Source organism: Struthio camelus, chromosome 6 (assembly GCF_040807025.1).
Source record: "Struthio camelus isolate bStrCam1 chromosome 6, bStrCam1.hap1, whole genome shotgun sequence".
Taxonomy (NCBI): Eukaryota; Metazoa; Chordata; class Aves; order Struthioniformes; family Struthionidae; genus Struthio; species Struthio camelus.
Window position 1 is genome coordinate 38,962,449 of NC_090947.1, and position 20,701 is coordinate 38,983,149.

A 20,701-nucleotide genomic window follows, 5' to 3' on the forward strand; every position below is an offset into this window, starting at 1 on the left:
GTGTCAGCTTTTACGCTGACATGATTGTACAGTCCCTCTCCTCTATTTACCCTCTTAATGCTGCAAATATTGATCGGTCTATCTATCTCTGTAGATGCTGTAGACTCCTTTATATTTTATTATTCTTCATACAGAAGCCATTCCATACCTGAGATGTGCACAATCATGCATAAGAGATGAATAAGAATCATGAAGTTGGCATCTTGCTGAACTGAATACCAAATTAAATACAATTATTCATTTCAGCAAATGGCTGAATTCTGGTAAAAAGTTATAATCCTGGATAACAAGTTGATTCTCTTTTTTGCCAAGAGCATTATCAAAAATTTAAGTTTTCAAAATGTTATTTTTACCTTTTTCATGCGAATCTGAGACACTGTAGGCCTCAGAAAACTGCAGGGCCAACCTGCAGCCCTTGCTGCTCTTGTTTATTCTATGTTAATAAATGCTAAATATTGTTAGAGAACAGGTGATGTGTATATCTCAGACTTGGTACTTAAACTCTGGATCCCAATCAGAGATGACTTTTTAAGATTTGAAGGTTTAAACTTTTGGTCATAGTTCTTTCATTTGTAAAACATGCATTATGTATGCTTTATTGCTTCAATGTTCAAAATCAAACAGATATATTGGGATGATCTAATTATAACAGATGGAGAGATTAACTTGGCTCTCAAGATAATACAAATGCTAAGTATTAATATTGTCTTATTTCTAAACTTTCCAGTCTGTTTACCTACCTCACTGGTGTTATACACCACTTGCCATTACTTTATCTCATTAATGAATTCAGCCATTATCCTTTCTTCTTTCAGCCTGTGAGTTAGCTCCTTTAATATCACTGGCTAGCTTCTTGACTACACAGTCTGTTAATTAATATGCCATCTCTTCTTTTGTCGTTATAAGTTGTAGTCACTCTATGTGCATCTTACTCTAAAGCAAGTGTAGTATTTATATAAGATAGAAGCTATCTCAAAATTATGTTTATTGCACAGGAGAATTAATATTTCCATTGAGGGCAAGGAGGACCTATTGTACTTTCTTTAGGGAATCTATTAACAGGAAAATGGATTTGTCATGTAGACTAAAGCAGAGTAAGCACACAGGTGCTATCCTGTGCTTCTGGGAGGATGTAAGCTGCTTGACTCATTCAGTACTCCAGACCAGTCATCATATGTGCGTAAGCTACAGCACAGCCCCTAGGAGACAAAAACTTTGCCTGTGTGATGGAGAATCAAATATTGCAGCAAAAGATCCCAGAAGGAAAAAATGAAGCTGAGAGAAAGAGAGAAAATTAAAGAAAAGTATTAACTGGACAGAACGTCTTCCCTTGGTTCTTTTTTAAAGAACTTAATCACAGTTTAGAGACAAGTGGCAGAAGGTTTTAAGAGAATTCTAACATATTTTATTCCCCTGCCTCTTTGGTATTTGTTTCTTTTTAATTAATTTATTTCTTCACTTTTTTCTTTCTACCATTCTTCTTTCATTTCATCATTTATCCTTTGATTGCTTTATACTTATAATTTCTTCTTTTGGATCAGTTATTAAAACTAAGCAACTACCTCTAATGTCTCATTAGCACTTTTGGAAGCCTTCCTCCTGTGTCCTAAACAGTTTCTGGTTACAGAAGCATGAGAGCTGTCATAAAATTAATGCACAATTGATATAATAAATAATGGAATCTTTAATGGGATAAATTGCAATATTCAGTTCCCATTATTAAGGCAACTGAAAAGATCTTAGCATATAGATAAAAAAGGCTATATGCAGTTTAAGCTTGTACCACAGAAGCAGCTTCAGAGCAGCTACCAGCAGAGGTGCCAACAACAGATTCAGATATCACTGCCAGGAAAAAATACATTCCTGAGTTTGACATCTGGATCCTGCAGCTGGAGTGACTAGAAGAAAAAAGGGAAACAGTGCAGACTGTCATCAAAAGGAGGTAGTGGTGCCAAGTGAGCATGGAAATTACATACAGATGCCACTTTTTTTTGCTTAAGACAAATAGCTCAGCTATGTAAAAAAACTACAGCAACAACATCCAAAGATGCGCTTAATAGTGCCTGATGGATAAATGAGGCACATCATTGCTTTTTGTAAATAGAGCTGGGTTATAACTGAAAATGTAAGATTCTGAAGTCAAGTTTATAGTTGAATACATTTTAAAGTTTGAACAAATATGCTCAAAAGCATATCTTTTATGCATAAAAAGACAAAGGACAAACATGGTGTATACCCACTATTTTCTTAGTAACTCATGGTTTTAGTTTTCCAGCCTGATACTTCATTTTAAAATACATCACTCTTACTCGGCACAGCACTTAAATCACACAGGGCACACATTGTAGTGACTCCTCTGAAAAGCCCCAGCCGTCTGAAAAAACAGTTAATTAGAATTATTCAGGTAGCTGTGATGGCAGTAAAAAAGCCAGTGGGCTAGAGCCCCGCATTACTGTCCTGACCCAAAGCCTGTCAATCTAGTGATAGTCTCCACTGATTTTAGCAGGTGTTTGGATAAAGTTCTAGTCTAGCATTCTTCATTTCTGTTTAAGAATATGAGTGAGGTTACGGTGACTGGGATGGTTGAGTTTTTTGAGATTTGCTACAGAGAAATATTGTACCTCAGTTCTGCCTTTTTTATAAAATGGGAGGAAAGTAGTGCTTTCATTGGACCATTCTGGTTTGTTTGTTTATTATTAATGATTTTAGTGACAAAAGTTATAATATTATAACTATAATATTATATCTATTTAATGCATATAATCTTTACTATACTGTGCTTTTACTTCTAAATGGTTTATCGTTATCTGAATTGAGAACAATATTTACCTGTATGTGAAACCCCTGAAATCAGTTACTGGACGGACTGCTGTTTTTCATTTCTTCATGGCTAGAGATGATGTGTCATAAATACTTTCATTTTAAAAATAATTTATTTTTTACTGAAAAATTTATTTTATTGTATTATGTCTCTTTATCATAGATATTAGGAATGCTCCACTTCCTATCTTTGTTTCAGTCAAAATGCAACTTTCCTGTAACCGTGTGATGTAGACATCTCAACAGAGAAATAATGTATTTTCACAAATAAAAATGGAAAAAGAAGTCTAGATTTTGAAATATTTTAAGAGTTGTTTGGCTGGTCAATATGATTGCTTCTGGAGAAGACTGATAATCAGGTATCTCCATTAATACATATCCAGTGCTATGTGGTGCATAATGCCGGCTGTGAATACAAAAATACTGTGTACACTTTTTTTTATTGAGGAAACACTGTGCAGTAAACACAGTTAGGTTAGAAGATAAGAAAAGCAATAGCGTGAAGAACTCATTAGGGATGCTCTGATTAGAAAAAGTACTAGCAACAGCTTTTTACGAGACTATAACTAGAGAAGAGGGTACATAAACCTGTAGAAGTAAAGAAGAAAAAGGAGGAAGATTGATTAGCTCAGAAATGTTGTGATTGGATACAGAGCTATTTCTCTTTGAGATCCAGAAGTAGTCTATCTTGGAAATAATTGAAAGCCATCCATCTAGTGTTAACCTTCTTGAAGTGAGTTAATGGTCTAAATCTATTTTACAAAGGAAAAGTATTTGTACGCTGGAAGCAGTTATACTGTGTTGATAACCTAAGCAGGAAAGCTGGATAATCTAGAGGTTCTAGGGTTTTCTCCTTGTTTATGGAGATAGTCCTAGGAAATTGGTACACCCTCAGTGCTGCGCTTGTTCTGTAAATGTGTACAGGTTGTACAGGCTCCAGGAGCATCAAACCAGGCATCTTCTACAGCAGTAAATTAACCCTAATTAGCAAAACTGTATTGTTGCCATGGTGCAAGGTGACCTGATTTTAGAAACAGAGTATTTAAGGCCTCTCTTTCTGTTACCAGACCTTCAGCAGCTGAAAGATTTCAGGCTAAGTTACTAAAGACAGTGGCTGTTACGGGAATACTTATTTGGGGAGTAAACAATTGCATAGGTGGGTTTGAAAATCCAGCTACTGATGTACTTGAGGAAAGGTAATGTAGATGTCTTCTTCACTGAAGGACACTTACATAATGTACTACTGGTTGAAAGGAAAAAAGCTTGGATCCAAATCAGTCCTATACAAACAAGTCCCTTTCTTGGTAAGCTTGTATTATAGTTTGCTGTCTTGGTACTATCTGAAGCAGCATCAATGGGTCTTGCCACCATTTGGGAAACCTGTGTGTATTTCAGTCACACATTGTTCTTGCAGGATTTCCTTAGGCTAAGCTGCAGAAGTGAAAGAGCTCCATTTAAGAGAGTCTGTGAATAACTAGGAAATGAGCATCAAACTGGGCATTATCTGAAGATGTTTGTTAACATGCAGGATGTTCCTTAAGGCCTCTATCTTGAATGAGAAGAGTTTTTATTCAGGATTGCTTTTTGAAAAAGCAAGAGTTCTTTTGCATGCATGTCACTATGGGACCTACTCAGGCAAAGAGCACTATTTGATGCACTTGGCACATGTCTGCTTCTCTAGTTTCTTCAGATATACTGCTGTATATGCAGTCTTATTTGGAAGATTATACCATGTCAGTAGTGAGAATGGGCACGAGTTAAGACCTGGCATACTTGCCTATGAACTACTTCTTTTCTATTGCAAAGTTGTAACCTGTATCCTCACCGGTGAATCAAAACTGTTTTTACTAAAGGATATCTAGAGAAACAAGAACTGTTGTGGGGCCAGGCTCTGTAGTTTCACTACGGAATCAGATTACTACGCTGATCCTTGACTTTATCTTGCTAAATACTACCTTTAGTATCTAGCTGAGAAATAGAAATATTTTATATAGGCAACAGGCTCTACTTTCTAGGGAGGGTTAAGGCAGATGATTTTTTATTATAGAGTAGAATGCTAAGCAGCTGGAGAAGGAAATTTTAAAAGAGTTCCAAGTTAGGAGTACAGACGAGATAAATGAGGTTGAAGTTTTCTTACCAAAGTATAAGATTACAACCTAAAGTGTAATCAGTTGGATTTGTATGTGTATGCATGTGTGCTTGTGTGTATGAATGAGGAAGACAGTCATATCTTTCCAGAAGAATATTCTTACTTGAGACCTTGCCTACAGAATTTATACTGATGAAATAAAGTAGAGGTAGTTATACCACTATAATTTTCTGTAATATTGACAGAGTCTCAGAAACAGCTTAAGAGAAGAATGAAGAATTAAACTGTGAGATCCTTAAACTGTGAAAGCCACCCACTAAAAAGTTTAGAAGACATAAAGTGTAATTTTACTAATTCAAAGACAGGCGGATTCCATTCATACATCCAGTGTTGTATTCTTTCTATAAACACTATTCTCATCTCTAGGGAAGCAAAGACTTAAAAGAATACTTATGGTATTCATTTATATTTATCTAATGAATTTATAGATAGATCGTAACTCAGCAGGCAGTTTTTGTATATCAGAGTCAAAGGTCCTAGCATATGTCAGCCTTCTTACATAAATGTTATACATTTGATATCTAATAAATAATTAAAAACTGGATTCAGTAAAGCTACACAAAATTTGGATTTGGCCCATTTAATATTTGACAAGCTGCTTCTTTTTGACAAAGAAAAATAATTTAGATATAGCAATCATTTTAATAAGACAAGATGAGTTTGTTGGTAAGATTCACTTCAGTGTATGTTAATTCAGTGCAAAATCATAGTGGGGTATTGAATACATTGACCATTTTCTAATTTATGCTTACTGACTTGTAAATCTTGCATATTAGCTTTTTACTTCAGCTGATGTTATTAATTGCCTATTTGAGAAGGAATAAGATCTTTCGAAAATGTAGAACGACATAAGCTATCAGGTTATGCAGTCTTCTTGGCTACTTTAAAGTACAATTGAAGCCATAATGTAGTGTATATGAAGATACCTGCAATGCCAAATCAGCAGTAAAAGTATTGTTGAAGTATGGATACCCCAAAGTATGTGAACTAATTTCTCATCCATTCTAAGTCATAAACAATTAACTGTTTCTTTTCCACAAACCCTGAACGTCTATTGTAATATAATGAAAGAAATACAAAGCATCTGGAAATAAAAGAATTATAATTAAATTAGCCTTTCCAATTAGAGAAAATGGTGGGCCTTTCCCTTGATTTAGAGTTGTAATAATCATTTGTAATCTAATTTAAAAGGGGCTTATGGTTGCTTTCATAAAACTGGGAGACATTAGGATTGACATGATCTCTTAGGTACCTAAATAAATTATAGGCCTACAGAGGTAGGAATCTATCATTAAGTCCTGAGCTGACAGTGTTTTTTATTTCTACTGAGCTTTGGTTGGATTAAGTCTAGTCTTCAGAAAATAATTTCATTTTAGGCAGCTGACAGTTATTATCAGGTTTTGCTGATTCAGGATTAAGTGCACCTCAGTGGCTGAAGAGCCCATTAGGATGAACTGTCCGTTCATTTACAGAGTTTTATGGAAAGAGAAAGAGGGAAAACCTGCTATAGTTATATTATTTCTGGTGTACAGCTTGAATTACTGGAGAATGAATGTCTTCTGCAGCCTGTTTTTCTAATGTGGGACAGAGTTCTGTAGTGTTTTAGACTTCATTTACTTTCAGCTAGATTTACAAGAGAAATTTAGACTTCTGCCAGTGATCTTAACATTTAAATCTGAACAGAAAGCTTAAAAATTTATTGCCTAATCCTAGCAGATATAAGTACCTAAATATCTGCTGCTGGTTATGTACAGAGCCATTTAAGCCTTGATAGTACTGAATGACAAAATGTGATCTCTCTAACCCCCAGCAGAAGTCATAAACAAAGCATTTCCCAGCTTTTTTCAAAGACAGTCCTTGCTCCTATAGGTGCTTTTTAAAACAAACACTTAATCCCATACAAAGTATATTCAAGAGGAGGAGGAGGTGTCCCTTTGCAAGAACAATGTCTCTTGTTGTCAAGGGACTTTGGGGCATAAACTCGGGTTTCCTTGCAATCTGAGAGAGTGCAGTCCTCCCTGGGTGGGTGCTTAACCACCATGCTGTTGTATTTGATGGGGTGCTTCTGTCTTGTCACTCATGTTGAAATTGTTTAGCTTTGCATAAATAACTATTCACTGAAGCAGAGAGAGACTGATTCTGTAGCCCAATGATCAGTATACTCAGGATGTATCAGAGACAGGTAATCCCAGCTGCTCCTGTGGCTCTATTGATTTCTGAATGAATTCGTATCACCAAAGAGTAGCACTTGTCAGCTCAGTCAGCATCAGCTCAAGCATTTCAATAACATACACTACTTCATGTGGATGCACCCTATTTTTCCTTGCAGGGTATGACTTATGCCTTGTTATTTCCTTCAGCTTTTCCCACTGGCAAGTTTAGGCAGTGCTCCTCTCTGCACAATAGCTTTTGTAAATCCCATTTCTATGTGTCTAACTGTTCCATGTATTTTTAGAAAGGGTGATGTGAGGACCTGAGTTCTGATAGCCTGATTTTACCGGAGTCTGTTACACGTGTTGCCAGTGGTTGGAGATGCTAAGTGATTTGATGGTGGCTGACTCTCCTGTTGTACAACAGCAAATGTCCTTAACAATTGCAAAGCACTGAAACAGGTTCAGTTTCTTTAGGTGGAATTAACTGCCATTTTTTCAGTAAGTGAGTTGATTTATATGAGTGGTTTTTTATGCTTGTATATGGTAGTAGGTGTATAGGGAAACTGATGTCTGTACGTGATACTGGTATGTTAACAGACTTTCTAATAATTCTGTTATTTGCAGCTAAAGACTGTGACTGAGCAAGTGAAATACGACCACATATTTTCTTCTGGAAAAACAGATTATAGCATTTAAAATCCTGCATACAGTTAACTGTTACCACTGAAGATTTAACAATAGAAAGGATAACTGGCTGCCTACATCAATTTTCTATGTAAATGTTGCCCGATAGTGATCATTACTAGTTGGTGAGCATGTCCCAAATCATATACCAGTTCCTTACTGGGACAGAGCTAATGGTGAATATTGATAAATAGGAGGGAGGAGTTGGGAAAAACACTTATTTAATTTAATGCTTTTTGATGAAGGGTTTAAGTAGATTTATGTAGGAAGACAGATCAGATTGGTGGCTTTTGGAGGGCATAAAGGGCCCCATTTTGGCAAAGAACCGAAAGAATGTGTATAGGATAATGTACATTACTAAGAAATGAGAATTTTAAAATGGATTAGCTTCAGAAGCTGGAAGTATTTTAGAGAGATGCAAAAATCTGTGTTCTCTTTTTTGTTACTGAAGCTGCTAAATGAATGAACAGGATCTTTCTCAAACACCTGGGTAGTGGAGTGGTTCTTAAATATCAGAGATGAAGGATCTTGTATCCCTCATCTGTCACAGTTTTTATTAGGAACTATCCACAAAGTGCTCGATGAGGGCAAATTTTCCTAATACTCCCTTCATATTAGCTTGTAGGAAGAAGATAGAGTGAGTAGATTCAAGGCACAGGAGTAGCCTGTTTGATTGATATACACTACTCTGAATATTCATGCAGTTGCCAGGCTCTCCCCTTCTTTACAGAATGTTAGGAGAAACATACCGTTCCATGCATTCAGACTGTACAGTCCGAGGGTATTTAGTCTGGCTTCAGCATAATTGTGCTGATTACATTTCTTCTGTGGAGCTAAGTCTGGGTTTGAGGCAGAGACTTAATGTTTTTTCCTAAGCTAATTTCATCCTAAGAGCCAATTTCTTTTCTCCTTTATGGGTAGATTAATTATAGGAAAGAGCGAATCACAGAGTAATACTTAAACTAAATGCTTTACTTTTTTTTTTTTTTAATAGGAAGCCCTGCTAAAGTTTAATGGTTGCTAAATGGGAGAAAAGCTGCTCTACTTTTAAAGGAGTCTGCTTTTAAAAAACATGCATTGAAGAAGACCTGTGGACCAAATGCGAACGTAGATTTGAAGTGTGTATTAACAAATAGATATATTGTATCTGATGAGCAGCAGAAGTTATAATCAGGAATAAGATTATCCCTTCTGATTTTCTCTTTGTAGTTTAAAGTAATCACTCTATTTCAGATATCTTTAGTTTAAAATCCTATTATTCAAGACTTCTTTCCTGAATCTTGTTTTGAGGAAAAGTCCTCTCTAGGGCCACTGTCCAGTAGTCAACAGGTAATCATGGTTTGGTTATGAAGGAAGCAGGGCTCGCTTCCCTCTAAGTGGGGCTTCTCACTCTCTCCACACCTTATCAGCCTCTCACCCTCTGCCGAGAACTACTTCATGTTTGTTCAACAGTTTGACTGTTTACTTAGGGAAGTTTTGACAAGAGAGCTAAACCGGTCTAACACCTTGCTGCTCCCAAAAGGCAGGGTCGCAGTACCCTCCTTCCCCCGCAGCCTCCAGGTGCATGCTTCCATGCTGTCTCTTGCAATTACTCAGGTTCTCATTTGACTTCCTAGGGAGCCAGTTCAGTTCACTAAGCTGGCTGAAGTCTGTTCACTTTATTTTGCAGGGTTATTTACTGTGATTGGAGGGCTTCACAAGACACAGTGAGTCAAAAGTAACAGCTCGTTGCTGCTGAAAGAAAAAGTTCTATTACTACTTTTCTTTCCTCTCTGAAACATGTGCCTGTTTACTTTTTTGTTCTTGGCTGGCTATTGTCGGCCCGTTTTGTGAGCTGATTGACTTCATTAAAATGGCATAAAATAAATCACAAAAAAAGATACTGTCTACCTATGTCGACAGTTAAATTATTCAAAGGAAGGTCTGACTGATTCCAGAGCAAATACAAAGCAGAAGACAGGATCACAGGACTAAGAATTGGTGAGGACTGAGGATATGAAATGAAAGGATTAGAAGAGGGAAGGAAGGAGGGAGGCAAGCAGGCGGGAGACCTTTCCCAGCAGAGCAAACTATTAGATTGCCTCAAATTCCTGTGAAACTCCAGTCTTTGAGAGTTGAATTGGCTCACCAAGGAGATGCAAGAGCAGCAGAGCTCGGAAGCTTGCATAGTCCAGAGTAAAGGAGAGAAGGACAGGGGTTGTGAGGTGTGAGGCTATCCTTTCTGGCCCTGGGGACTATTAGATCAGCTCAGCTGTCTTTTGTAAGGACGCCATTAGGGCCCAGTTCCATGTAATACAGCATGATTAAAGAAAATTTAACTAGTTGAATCACCATAACGGGGTTTGGGAGAAAGAGCAAGCAAGAAGGGAGGGCAGGACTGAACTGAAAGGAAAGCGGATAGAGAGGAAAGCAGTAAATAGTATGGGGAAAAACAGGGCAGGAACTCATTAAATCTACTTTGATGTCAAATAAAACTGACATGAAACCATGGCCTGGTACAACAATCCTTTTTCCCCTTTTATTCATGTTAGATACCCTAGCTTCTTTTACCAATGCATTCATGTATTGAGTTTCAACAGTGCACTTACACTTGTATGAGATGTAATTTCTGCCCCAAAGAGCTAACTGCATAATAGATTTCAGGCTTGTAATGAACCTAATTTTGATAAGACGCATTTCCTTAGTGCTGTCACATTAGAACATGTATATAAAAAACCCACAATTATCCTCTTACTTTCTGCAGATTTTAGACATGAAGTTGGTCTGGGGAAACTGAGGTCCCAGTTTAGTTTTCTGCTGTTAAGCATACCAACATTTCTGTCTTTGGTGGACTTATGTTGACTGACTTGGCAGAATGAGAATTTGTAAATATATTTTAAATATTAGGTATTTTCCCCAAGAAAGTGAAAGAAAATAAGTGTAAGAAAGGTGACAAATACAGTGTCCAGTAAAGGGTTGAATAATTAGGAGGGAAGAGATAAGGAAAGATGTTCTATGTTGTGCCTGTTGAGGAGTGTCATGTTCACCTTTGGAAAGCTGATACCTTAGGAGTCTCACTGATGAAAATTATTGCTGTCCAGCCTTATTATAGCCTTGCAGAACTCATTGGTAGTGAGAGCAAATTAATGAGCAATCTTGAAGCATATTGGCTTCACTGATGACACTGACAAGCAGATAAAGGGTCTAGTCAGCCTCTTCTTATCCTGACCTCTCATTGGGAGATCTGCCTGATTAGGGGGTGCTGAGTAGGTACCAAGAAAGTAAACAAACATATCCTGTATTTGCACTTTAAGAAACTTGAGAATAAATCCCACCTTTGAGTTGAATCTTTTCATATGATGTAGAAGTAATTTATCTCTTGTCTACAGAAAAGCAGATGTTGGAAAGTAAACGTGCATAAGATGACATAGAAACTGTGGTGTAGGTTGTATTTGTTCTTTGAACAGCCTCTCTTTATCTTTTCTTACTCATCCAGGTTGTTTTGTGTAGTTTTAACAGAACAGAGACATTAAAAAATCTGCAAAGGTGTATTTTTAATGGAAAAAACAAGTAGAATAGAAGCTTTGAGAAGAGGATAGTAGAAACAAAAGAGAGTATCAGCAGCAAAAAACCAAAACCTCTCAAAAACACCAAAGAACCCTTCACAATGTAATTCTTCAAAAAACCCTCATAATTTCTACTCAATTTGACATGCTTGCATGGTGACAATATGTTCTTGGTGCATATTCCAAAAGATAAGGATATTTAAAATGTTGACCTATTTCTTTCAAATACTGTGCTACTGAAGACAAATCACTGTCAGGCTGCTGCTAGCTGGGTATGCAAAGCTTGCATGTATTCAGTAAGATAAAACCTTTTTTGCTGAAAACAAAGTTATTTACAGATTTATTTCTGATTTAAATTCAGCAGAACAATCCCACCTGCTCCATATTAGGAAGTTTTAATTTCTTGTAGGTCCTCTCTAACTACAGCTGACATCAGAAGAATTCAGAATCTTCAGAATTCAGAATCTTCAGTGTAATTGTTTTGGGCTATAAGGACGTAAGCTTTAAGAGGCATCACTCTTTAGATGCCCTGTTCTCTGAATTCAGCAGGAGTTTTTCACTGAAGCCTGCCGTCCTTTTGAGAAAGTGGTCATTTGAATCAGTGTTTACTACATCTGGAATGAATCCTGACTCCTCTGAAGTCAGTAATAGCTTTACTGGAGCCTGAATTTTCACATTCACCACTTGAAAATGCTGCTAATAATCTACATTGATCAACTACTATTCAAATTTTATTTGTTTTCAGAAACAATAAGCACAACATTGGTGTCTGCTATGTCCTGTTAGTACTAGAATGGTGGAGAGTTAGAGTGTCTTTACTGTAATAGAGTTGATGTTAAAACAAGTGATCTTTAAAACTCATTCTGTTAAGGATGAAATACTTTCAGGGAAATTAAAACAGTGACAGAAAATTTGTAGAATAAAGAGAAAAGATTTTTAAAAATTTGTGTTTCCTTTATAAGAAATAATCCCTGTGCTCTTGTAATTTCAATTGACATGTGATTTATGGCTGTGAAAAGGAGACTGTATAGCTCTTTCAAAACATAAAGTGAGGGAGTGGCATCCTTTGAGCAAAAACTCTGGTGCCCTATCTGCTTAAGTGTTTCCTAGGTTTCAGCACTTTGAGAATATGAGAATACTCCATTGTTAGGGGATATTGGAGGCATGCCTGGATCAAGGAAGTACTTCCTCATCATGCTGTTTCCTTTCCCAAACAATATAAAAAATGGCCTTTTCAGCCAAACTTCTAGAGGTGGTCACTTTGTACATTGTCCAACAAGAGCTCAGCCATCATAAGATAAACCATTCATTTGTGTGAATGGCTACATGTTATTTCTGCTACTTCCTTTTTATTTTCATGGTGAATTTGTTTTGATTTATGCACAGAAGTTGAACCCACCATATAATGATTGTGTCGTAAGACTAGCCAAGAAAAAAACAAGAAACTCCACCTACTCACTACCCTCTTTCTGTAGGCTGCATACATTAGCTCTGATACCCTCGCTACCACTCATGCTTATACAAGCTCCTCAAATGCACAGTCTGTACAATCTGATTAGAACGGAGTAAAAATATACTATACAAATAATGGATTATAGTGTAATTTTATCTCCACTGTGTTAAGTATTCTAACTTTACCTTGGAACAGCATTTCAGACGAAGCAAAATTAAGTTCGTGTACGTGTTCTGTTCTCCGTTTAGCCTTGCATGATCCAAAGGATTTCTAACTAATCTCTAGCACTTAAAAAGCTTGCATTGTAGTATTAGGTGAATATCCATGTTTTAGTCCAGACATTACTGTTAGCACGTGTCAACCCTGGCAAACAACTTGTAGTGCAAGCGTTCTATGGAAAGAGTACCTTAATGTCTTTGTAAAAACATTATGAAACTTTTAAATTCTTATGTAATTTTTTAATGGATGTAAAAGCATTTTAACCAGTTTGCAACCAGTACTCCTCTGTGCACAGCATTTATTTGCTGTATCTTGAGTTGTGTATTTCAAATGTTAGCGACAGCTATTGTTTTATAACATCATATAAACTGCTGAGACTCTGCGTTGTGTATTCTTGAAGAATAAGTCATTAACTGATTGTTCTGTACACTAAACAGGAATGATTTGGAAAGAGACTGAATTCTTGTTGCCATATGTGGACTTATCCAATGTATAAATTACAAATTTTGGCCTATTGACTTTTTCACTCAGTTTACACTCTAACAAATACATTTAGTGGAACTACTTTTGATTTACAAAGGTGCGAAAAAAGTCAGGGCCTCAAAAAAATCAGCTTAAAGGTGACTTTGTTTTAAAAAGAAAAAAATCCATATTTTTTACCAAGGTATTATGTCTGGAATAGCTCAATGGCTTTGAGTGAAATTTGCCTGATACATACAGAGGTGAAAGAGCAGAACTGGATTCATAATTTCTTACTATGTTTCCACATGACAATGTCATTCAATTTGCAAATATTTTCTTCATAAGCACTACAAATGTATATTATATTCATATAGTTACAGATACATAAAGCTATTTATAAATAAATGTGTGTGGCTTTTGACTCATTTTATTTGCTGGAGACAAAACTCTTTTTTAAAGACACCCTTTTGTCCATAGTTTCACTAATTCTACAGAGAACAGTGGCAGTTTTATACAACTATGTAGGTCTCATCCCTGTGGGCATGGGTTAGGTTTTAATTTTGCTAAGTTATTTTCTACACAAATGCTTTCTGTAGTTTGTTTGAAAGTGTCCTTTCAGTGATCTTTGGCAGTAACAAACTATTGGGTTTATTCTGTCTTGCACCTTCTTTCCTACTAACTCTCTACTTGAGGTAACAGTTGGCTGACTGTGAAGTATAATGGGGATAACCTGAATTAATGCTAGAGGGCTGTGAACATTTCCTCAGCAAATAAGCAGCAGTGTGTTCATAGCTAATAAGTATTTTATAAGTGTAATTAAATCATAGTGATTGCTTAGGCTGGGGTGGAAATCAGAATCATTCAGAACAACAGATTCTTCACAAGGAAACCCTCTATAAATTAAGAAAACACACAAACAACCAAAATAAACCATTTAAGAAGTTCTGTTCCCATATTATGTTTCCTCATTTCTCAATTCCGTTTATGAAGAACAATTTGCTGAAAGCAGGATCTTTTGTTTTTTGAGAACTCATCTTTTTCTGTTGTTAATTTATGTCATGCTGAGTGAAGTTGTACATTATAGCTGAATTAATCTAAAAGTTTACTGTTACTGAACAGGGGGAATCTGCTGCTTCTTCCTCTTCCCTCACTTTTCTTTCCCTGTACTTGGCTCCAGGTCATAGTAGATTCCTGTCCTCTTCTTTGCACCAGCTCTGGTACTTGTTGGACTCCTTGTTGAGCTGATTCAATTCACTAAACTTCAGGAAAATTAATCATTTTTTTTCTGCCAGGTTGGTTTTGTGCTGGTTCAGCATATTGAATCAGCTCAACGTAGAATCAAATGGCTACTGTGGTCATTTCAAGGAAAAAGGGTGCAGGATGCAGCCAAGGTGGTGCAGTCTTCTGATTGCAGAGAAAGAGGGGAGGTGAAAACAGAAAGGTTTTTCATTTATGCAAATGTCTAAAATAAAGTAAAACATATAATTTAATGTTTAACATGGGACATATTCTGTTCCCACTTTCTGTCATTTCCACAGAACTAATCTTGTGCCATACTTGTAAAGACGCACAGTGGGTAATTTCATTGAAATATCCATGTTGTTTACTTCATTTAAGTTCTGTATGATTAACAGGTATTTTATTTTTTCTTTTTCAGAAAACTTCTAAACATTTGTTAACTATAAATCAGTAACAATAGTTTTTTGTCTTTTTTTAAGTAGAGACATACAAATATTCTCAATGCTCTTCTCTTTGAATTAGCTCTATTACAATGAAGATGTAACTAACTTACTGTAATATGATTTCACTGTTAATTATTGGAAATTCTGTATTGCCTGACTGGTACCTAGTTTAAAAAAAAAACTCTCTAAAAAGCTGCTTGACTACATATTTTGGATTCCTAAAAAGAATATTAACAAGACTATACAGTATTTAGCCTTTGGGTTAAGGTTATTACCAATAAACATGATTGTTTTTTGGAAAATTAAATATTATAGGGATGAAAGTAGTTACTGTCCTTTAAAAAAAAAAATATTTTTTGACCTATATTATCTTAATAAAATCTGGATGTAGACTGGATGGGGAAAAATCTGTAGAGGAAAACCCACTTACCTTCCAGAGGAGACATCCCAACATCTTTGTTTCTAGTCTAAACACAATTGCCAAATATAAAAATGGTTTAGTTTCAACTACTTTTGACTACTATTAGCATATGAAACTAAATTTAGAAGAACAGTGCAAGGCAGAAGGAATGCGGGATTGACTGCTCACATAGGTTAGTTTTCATTTGTGGAGTTTTTTTGCACTCAAATATTTCTCTGTTTAAAGTGATAGTTTAGTTTAAGTCATTCTAAAGATAATGTTCACTGGAGTAAATGTGTTCTGATGAAAAAATCTAGACCTTACAGGTGTCAACTTATGAGTTTAGTTTGTCTTATCACTGGATAATCAATACACACTGAAACTTGTTTTCCCCCAGTTCATATCAGAGAGCTGTATTGTCTTCCAGAAATGAAAATACCACTCAAAATAACTTTTTATCGTATACTTTTATTTAGCTTGAGCAGAAAATTTTGCAAACCGTGAATTGCTGAGAACTGAAAAAAACCCTAGCATATAACAGAGGAGGCTTTGGTTATAAGTGCCATTTTTACAGCAGAGTTAAAACTATTGTAAACCGAACATCTTGTAGTAAGGAAAAAATCTCCAGCCAAAGTTTAAGAACTTTTAACAGCAACACTGAAAACATTTACATATAAACAACAGAAGTATTTTCTAAACTTTTAACAGTCACTTGCTACAATCCAGAAGTGTTTAGTTCACATATCTATACAACCAGACAAGCACTAAAACTTTTGTGAACTAATCACTTGTCCACAGGTCCTGCCTAGACAGTTTGTCATCAATATGAAAGGTTTTTTTTTTATAAATAAGTCAATTAAACTTCACAGACACTAAAAGAAACAATATAAAATTACAACTGTAAATAAAACTGTACATTATGGTCAGTCTCATTTTTCTGAAATGTTGCACAACTTTTAAAAAGTGTCTATTTATAAAATGATGGCAAAGGGCAGTGTTAGCTGGAATGGAAACTTGAAGACTCTGATTCTGTAGAAACAGAAGAATGTCCCCCACGTTTGCTTTTTGAAAGAATCTTGAGGCTTGATCCTCTGCTAACTGAAGTCAAGGCATTTTGTGCTGATGTTTTGAATTTGGCACCCAGGAAGGCATAAAGAATTGGATTCAGGCAACAATGGAAGAATGCTAGGGCTTCTGTAATGGAGATCCATTTATGCACTACTGTTTCCAAGCTGCAGCGATGTCTGATGACTCCTAGCAAGAGGAATGTGTCTATGCTGATGCCAATATAATATGGCAGCCAGCAGGCAAAGAAGGCAAGGATGAGAATGACTGTAGTCTTCAAGGCTTTGCGCTTCTGGTGGCCTTTTGAATGTGACAGCTTAGAAATTATAATGCAGTAACAAGTCAGGATTATTAGGCCAGGCAAGACAAGTCCTACCAAGATATGCTGAAATCTGAAAGAAATCAGCCAGTTTCCATGAGGGTATATGCGATCACATAGGTACTTTCCTTCTACTTCACTAGTACTGGCAAAAATTATATCAGGCACTGTCAAAAGCACAGCTGGTAGCCATACACCTACATACACCACCTTTTCAGCTAACAGCTTTCTTGGTCGCTGGCTGTTGGTAGCGTGGACTATCGCCAGGTAACGATCTAAACTTATAAAGGCCAAAATCAAAACACTGCTATAGAGGTTGACCGTGTAAATGACATGAACTGCCTTACACAGAACATTCCCAAAGTACCAGCTTATGGCAGCATCCACAGACCAGAATGGCAAGGTGATGACAAAAAGGAGGTCAGCCACAGAAAGGTGCAGCCTGTATTTGTCAGTCATGCTTCTTTGTTTCTTCTGGTAGCCCATAACAAGAATAACCAATCCATTGCCGATTATTCCTGTCAGGAAGATGATGGAGTAGATTGTTGGCAAAAAGATCCGGTTGAAGTCAGCATTTTCATGCTGAAAGCATGGCTCTTCATAGTCTCCATAGTCACCTGAACCAATCTCATCTGTGCCATTATCAGAAAACTCGATGATTAACCCAGAAGACAGCTAAAAAAAAAAAAGAAAAAGAAAAATATTAGATGTTAGCTCTTCTACAACAGCTCACTATATGGTATATGATCGAATCTTAAGAATCCCCTAAGCAGTCTCCATGATCATGAATAGGCAAACTTCTTGAAAACCAAGCAGAAACATACAGTTATATTTATAAAATGAACAATAAAAAATGAGGATTAGTTTTTGGTTTTTTTCTAAAAAAATAAACACTTTATTCTTCTTTCTCTAAGGAGTAAGATCTTGAAACTGAGGATGGGGATAGGGGAGAGAAGAATGATAATGGCTACTCCCAGGAATGTCATCGTTGGTTCAGGACACTTAGTGCTGTCATCAGATGCATACTACATATGGAAAAGGCCAGTAGTCCTGGGAGCAGGTTAGTCTGCACAGAATATTGCTCACGACATTCAATTCTTGCAACGGAAGTATGGAGAGCTATAAATAAATCATGTTTAGACAATTCTGCTGCTCCAAACCCCCTTTCTCATTAAGGGGATGGGGTCAAGGCGAAACAGAGATGGTACCCTTAGCTGATGTAATAAAGGATATGTAATAGCAAGAATTCCCTGCTGAGAAGCAATTGACAGCTCCACACACACACACACACACACAAACACTGAAGAAAAGGAAAAAAGAGGTGACCATAAGCAGGGGAATTCCAACCCCAGAGGGGTCATCATGAGCAGACACGTTGGGGTCATCATGAGCAGACACGTTCCCCTCCCTTTGTTCCCCACCCTTTGCGGTTGTGGGGACGGGTGCTGGTCCGGCTGCTGGCGCTGGGACACAGCCAGGCGGCTCAACTAAGTACAGCGGTGGAAAAAGGAAGCGAAATTCTGGTGAGGGCATGAAAGCACATCAGGAAACCACCAACGGTTTTGGGCACCGCGCTGAAAAGCAGTGCAGGCTGACGAGTGCCACCTGGCTATGTACAATTCCTCAGGTTTTGAGATTTTAGTTTTCATGCCTTTTATATCATGAACCCGAAACCGTCGTGCAGGATGCGCCCGGCGCATCCCAACGCATTTCACAAGCGCTCACACGCACCCAGGTCTACACAGGCATTTCGGCGAACTGCCGCGGGAGCCGGGACTTGCCGGAGATCTCAGTATTGGTCATAACTACTCTCAAAACCCCGCGGCAGAAGACAGCCCGGGGGAGGTCGGATCCCGCCGCCTTTCGGGTCAGAGGGGCGGCCGCGCGCTCCCGCCGCTTTCCGCGCCCCGGCCCCAACCGCGCGCGGGGGCGGCGCGGCGGGCGGCGGCTCCGGCGCCCCGCGAGCCCCGACGCTAGTTCGCGCTCGGGGGCGGGGGTACAGCTATTCCCTGCATTCAGGTCGCTCCAGTTTCCTCGCCTGTCCCCCCCTCCCCCCCGCCCATCACTCCCTTGGCTCAAACTGGTGTATTCAAGCCCACAAAGACATCGCATGTCACTGTAGCCGAGGGCAAAGCGGGAGGAAAGGGGTTGCAATCCAGTAGTGACTGCAGCTGTAACAACGTCTGAAACGCTGCAGCAGGACCGAGCAGCAGCAAGAGGCCGGGGCCAAACCCTGCCCTTTTGCGCCCTGCGGACCGCTAGCAGTTAGGCGGGCTGGGCAGCAGCAGGGCAGCAGGCAGCGCCGAGGGGCGCCCGGACTGGGGCGCAGCGCGGCGCCCGGATGCGCAGCCCCTTCGCCGCGGCTCGGGTCCCAGGCGGGCGGCGCCCGCTCCGGCGGCCACCCTGGCCGCCGCTACCCGCCGCCTCCGCTGAGGGCACGTTTGTTTGCAAACAGCGCGCACATGGGCCAGTGCGGCGGGGAGCGAGAGCTGCCGCGCCGCCGCCCCGTCGGCGAGGCGGCGGCGCCCAGCAGCCAGCAGCGGCCCGGGCCCGCGCCCCGAGGTGCGGGGCGGCCGCGGCGCGGCTGCTCGCGGGGGCACTTACATCCAGGCTGTCCAGGCTGTCCATGCTCTGAGCCATCTAACGGTCCCGGGCTCTCGAGTTGCCGCCGCGCCTCCCCGAGCGCTGTGGCTCGCAGCTGCACCAAGCGCACGCTCCGGCTCTTGTGGCGGGACGCCGCCGCTCTTATAAGTTCCCCTGCTGCCCCCCGCCCCCGGGGGCAGCCCGCGCCTGGCTCCTCCCCGGCGGGTGTCGCCCGACCGCCGGGCTCCGGGCCGCCGCCTCGGCCCGCTCTTTGTCTGCCCCTCCGGGCCGCGGGAGCTGCACTTGCCCCAGGTGCCCAGAAGGGCTTTGCTCCCTGCGGGTGGGGGGGATTTACCGCCCTCTTGTTAATGTGCTCCTCCAGGCCGCTCGGGAAACCCTCAGGAAATCTCTTTGAACTGTACTGCCGAGCCCTGCGGTGCTGCGGTGGGTACCACAGGCAAGCTTTGGAGCGCCATCGCTTTGCTGTATGGTCCACGACCCATGATGGAGGAGGCAGAGGAGAGGCCTCGCGTACCCTTCAAAATGTACTCAACTCAGTCCCCATAGCTGTTGCTCATCCCTGCTGAGCATATTGGGAGAGGCGGGAAGTAAGGTGATGATCCTTGTGGAGAGATGAGAAGTTGAGCAGACCTCTCGTGGTCTGCACGGTGAGGGGGTTGCAGGTAGCCCACTGAACTCTGGTGGCTGTGGTTTTGGATGAGGAGCTGCAGGGGCTTTGTGAGCTTGTGTGAGATGTGATGATGGTTCATTACTCCAAAGAGCTTTGGAACGTCACGAGAAGTGGAAGTGTTAAGAAAACAACAGAAAACAGGCAGAGAATAAAACATTGGCAAAATAATAGTGCTACCAACTTCATTAAAAACCATGGATTAGCATGCTCGATGGCTTATGACTGTGGACTGAATTGATGGAGTAGACTACCATGAAATCTAAAAATAATAAACATTAAGTCTTTACTTGACCATAAACCTAATATAAAGAGAGAATAAAAAAGAATCATAAACTTCCTTTACAGTTATCTCTGAAGAGGCTCAGTCTTCTTGATATTCATGCAGGTAAACTAATGTGAAGCAAAGGTTTCACTGGTTTTCATTAGAATAGCTTTTACCCATGATTTCACAACTCGTACCATAGTGAGTAATTATA

General features: G+C 39.2%; 2 protein-coding genes across 2 annotated transcripts in view; one reads left to right on the forward strand and one right to left on the reverse strand.

Moving 5' to 3' along the window:
• Positions 1-20,701, forward strand: part of THSD7B (thrombospondin type 1 domain containing 7B) — a 557,432-nt gene that overhangs the window by 35,181 nt on the left and 501,550 nt on the right. The gene's annotated exons all lie outside the window — the stretch shown is intronic.
• CXCR4 (C-X-C motif chemokine receptor 4) lies at positions 16,016-19,706 on the reverse strand. Its single transcript, XM_068949221.1, has 2 exons — positions 19,556-19,706; positions 16,016-17,626 (listed from the first exon to the last, which is right to left on the reverse strand). Exons 1-2 carry the CDS (start codon positions 19,589-19,591, stop codon positions 16,565-16,567), a joined length of 1,098 nt encoding a protein of 365 aa, XP_068805322.1. The 5' UTR covers positions 19,592-19,706; the 3' UTR covers positions 16,016-16,564.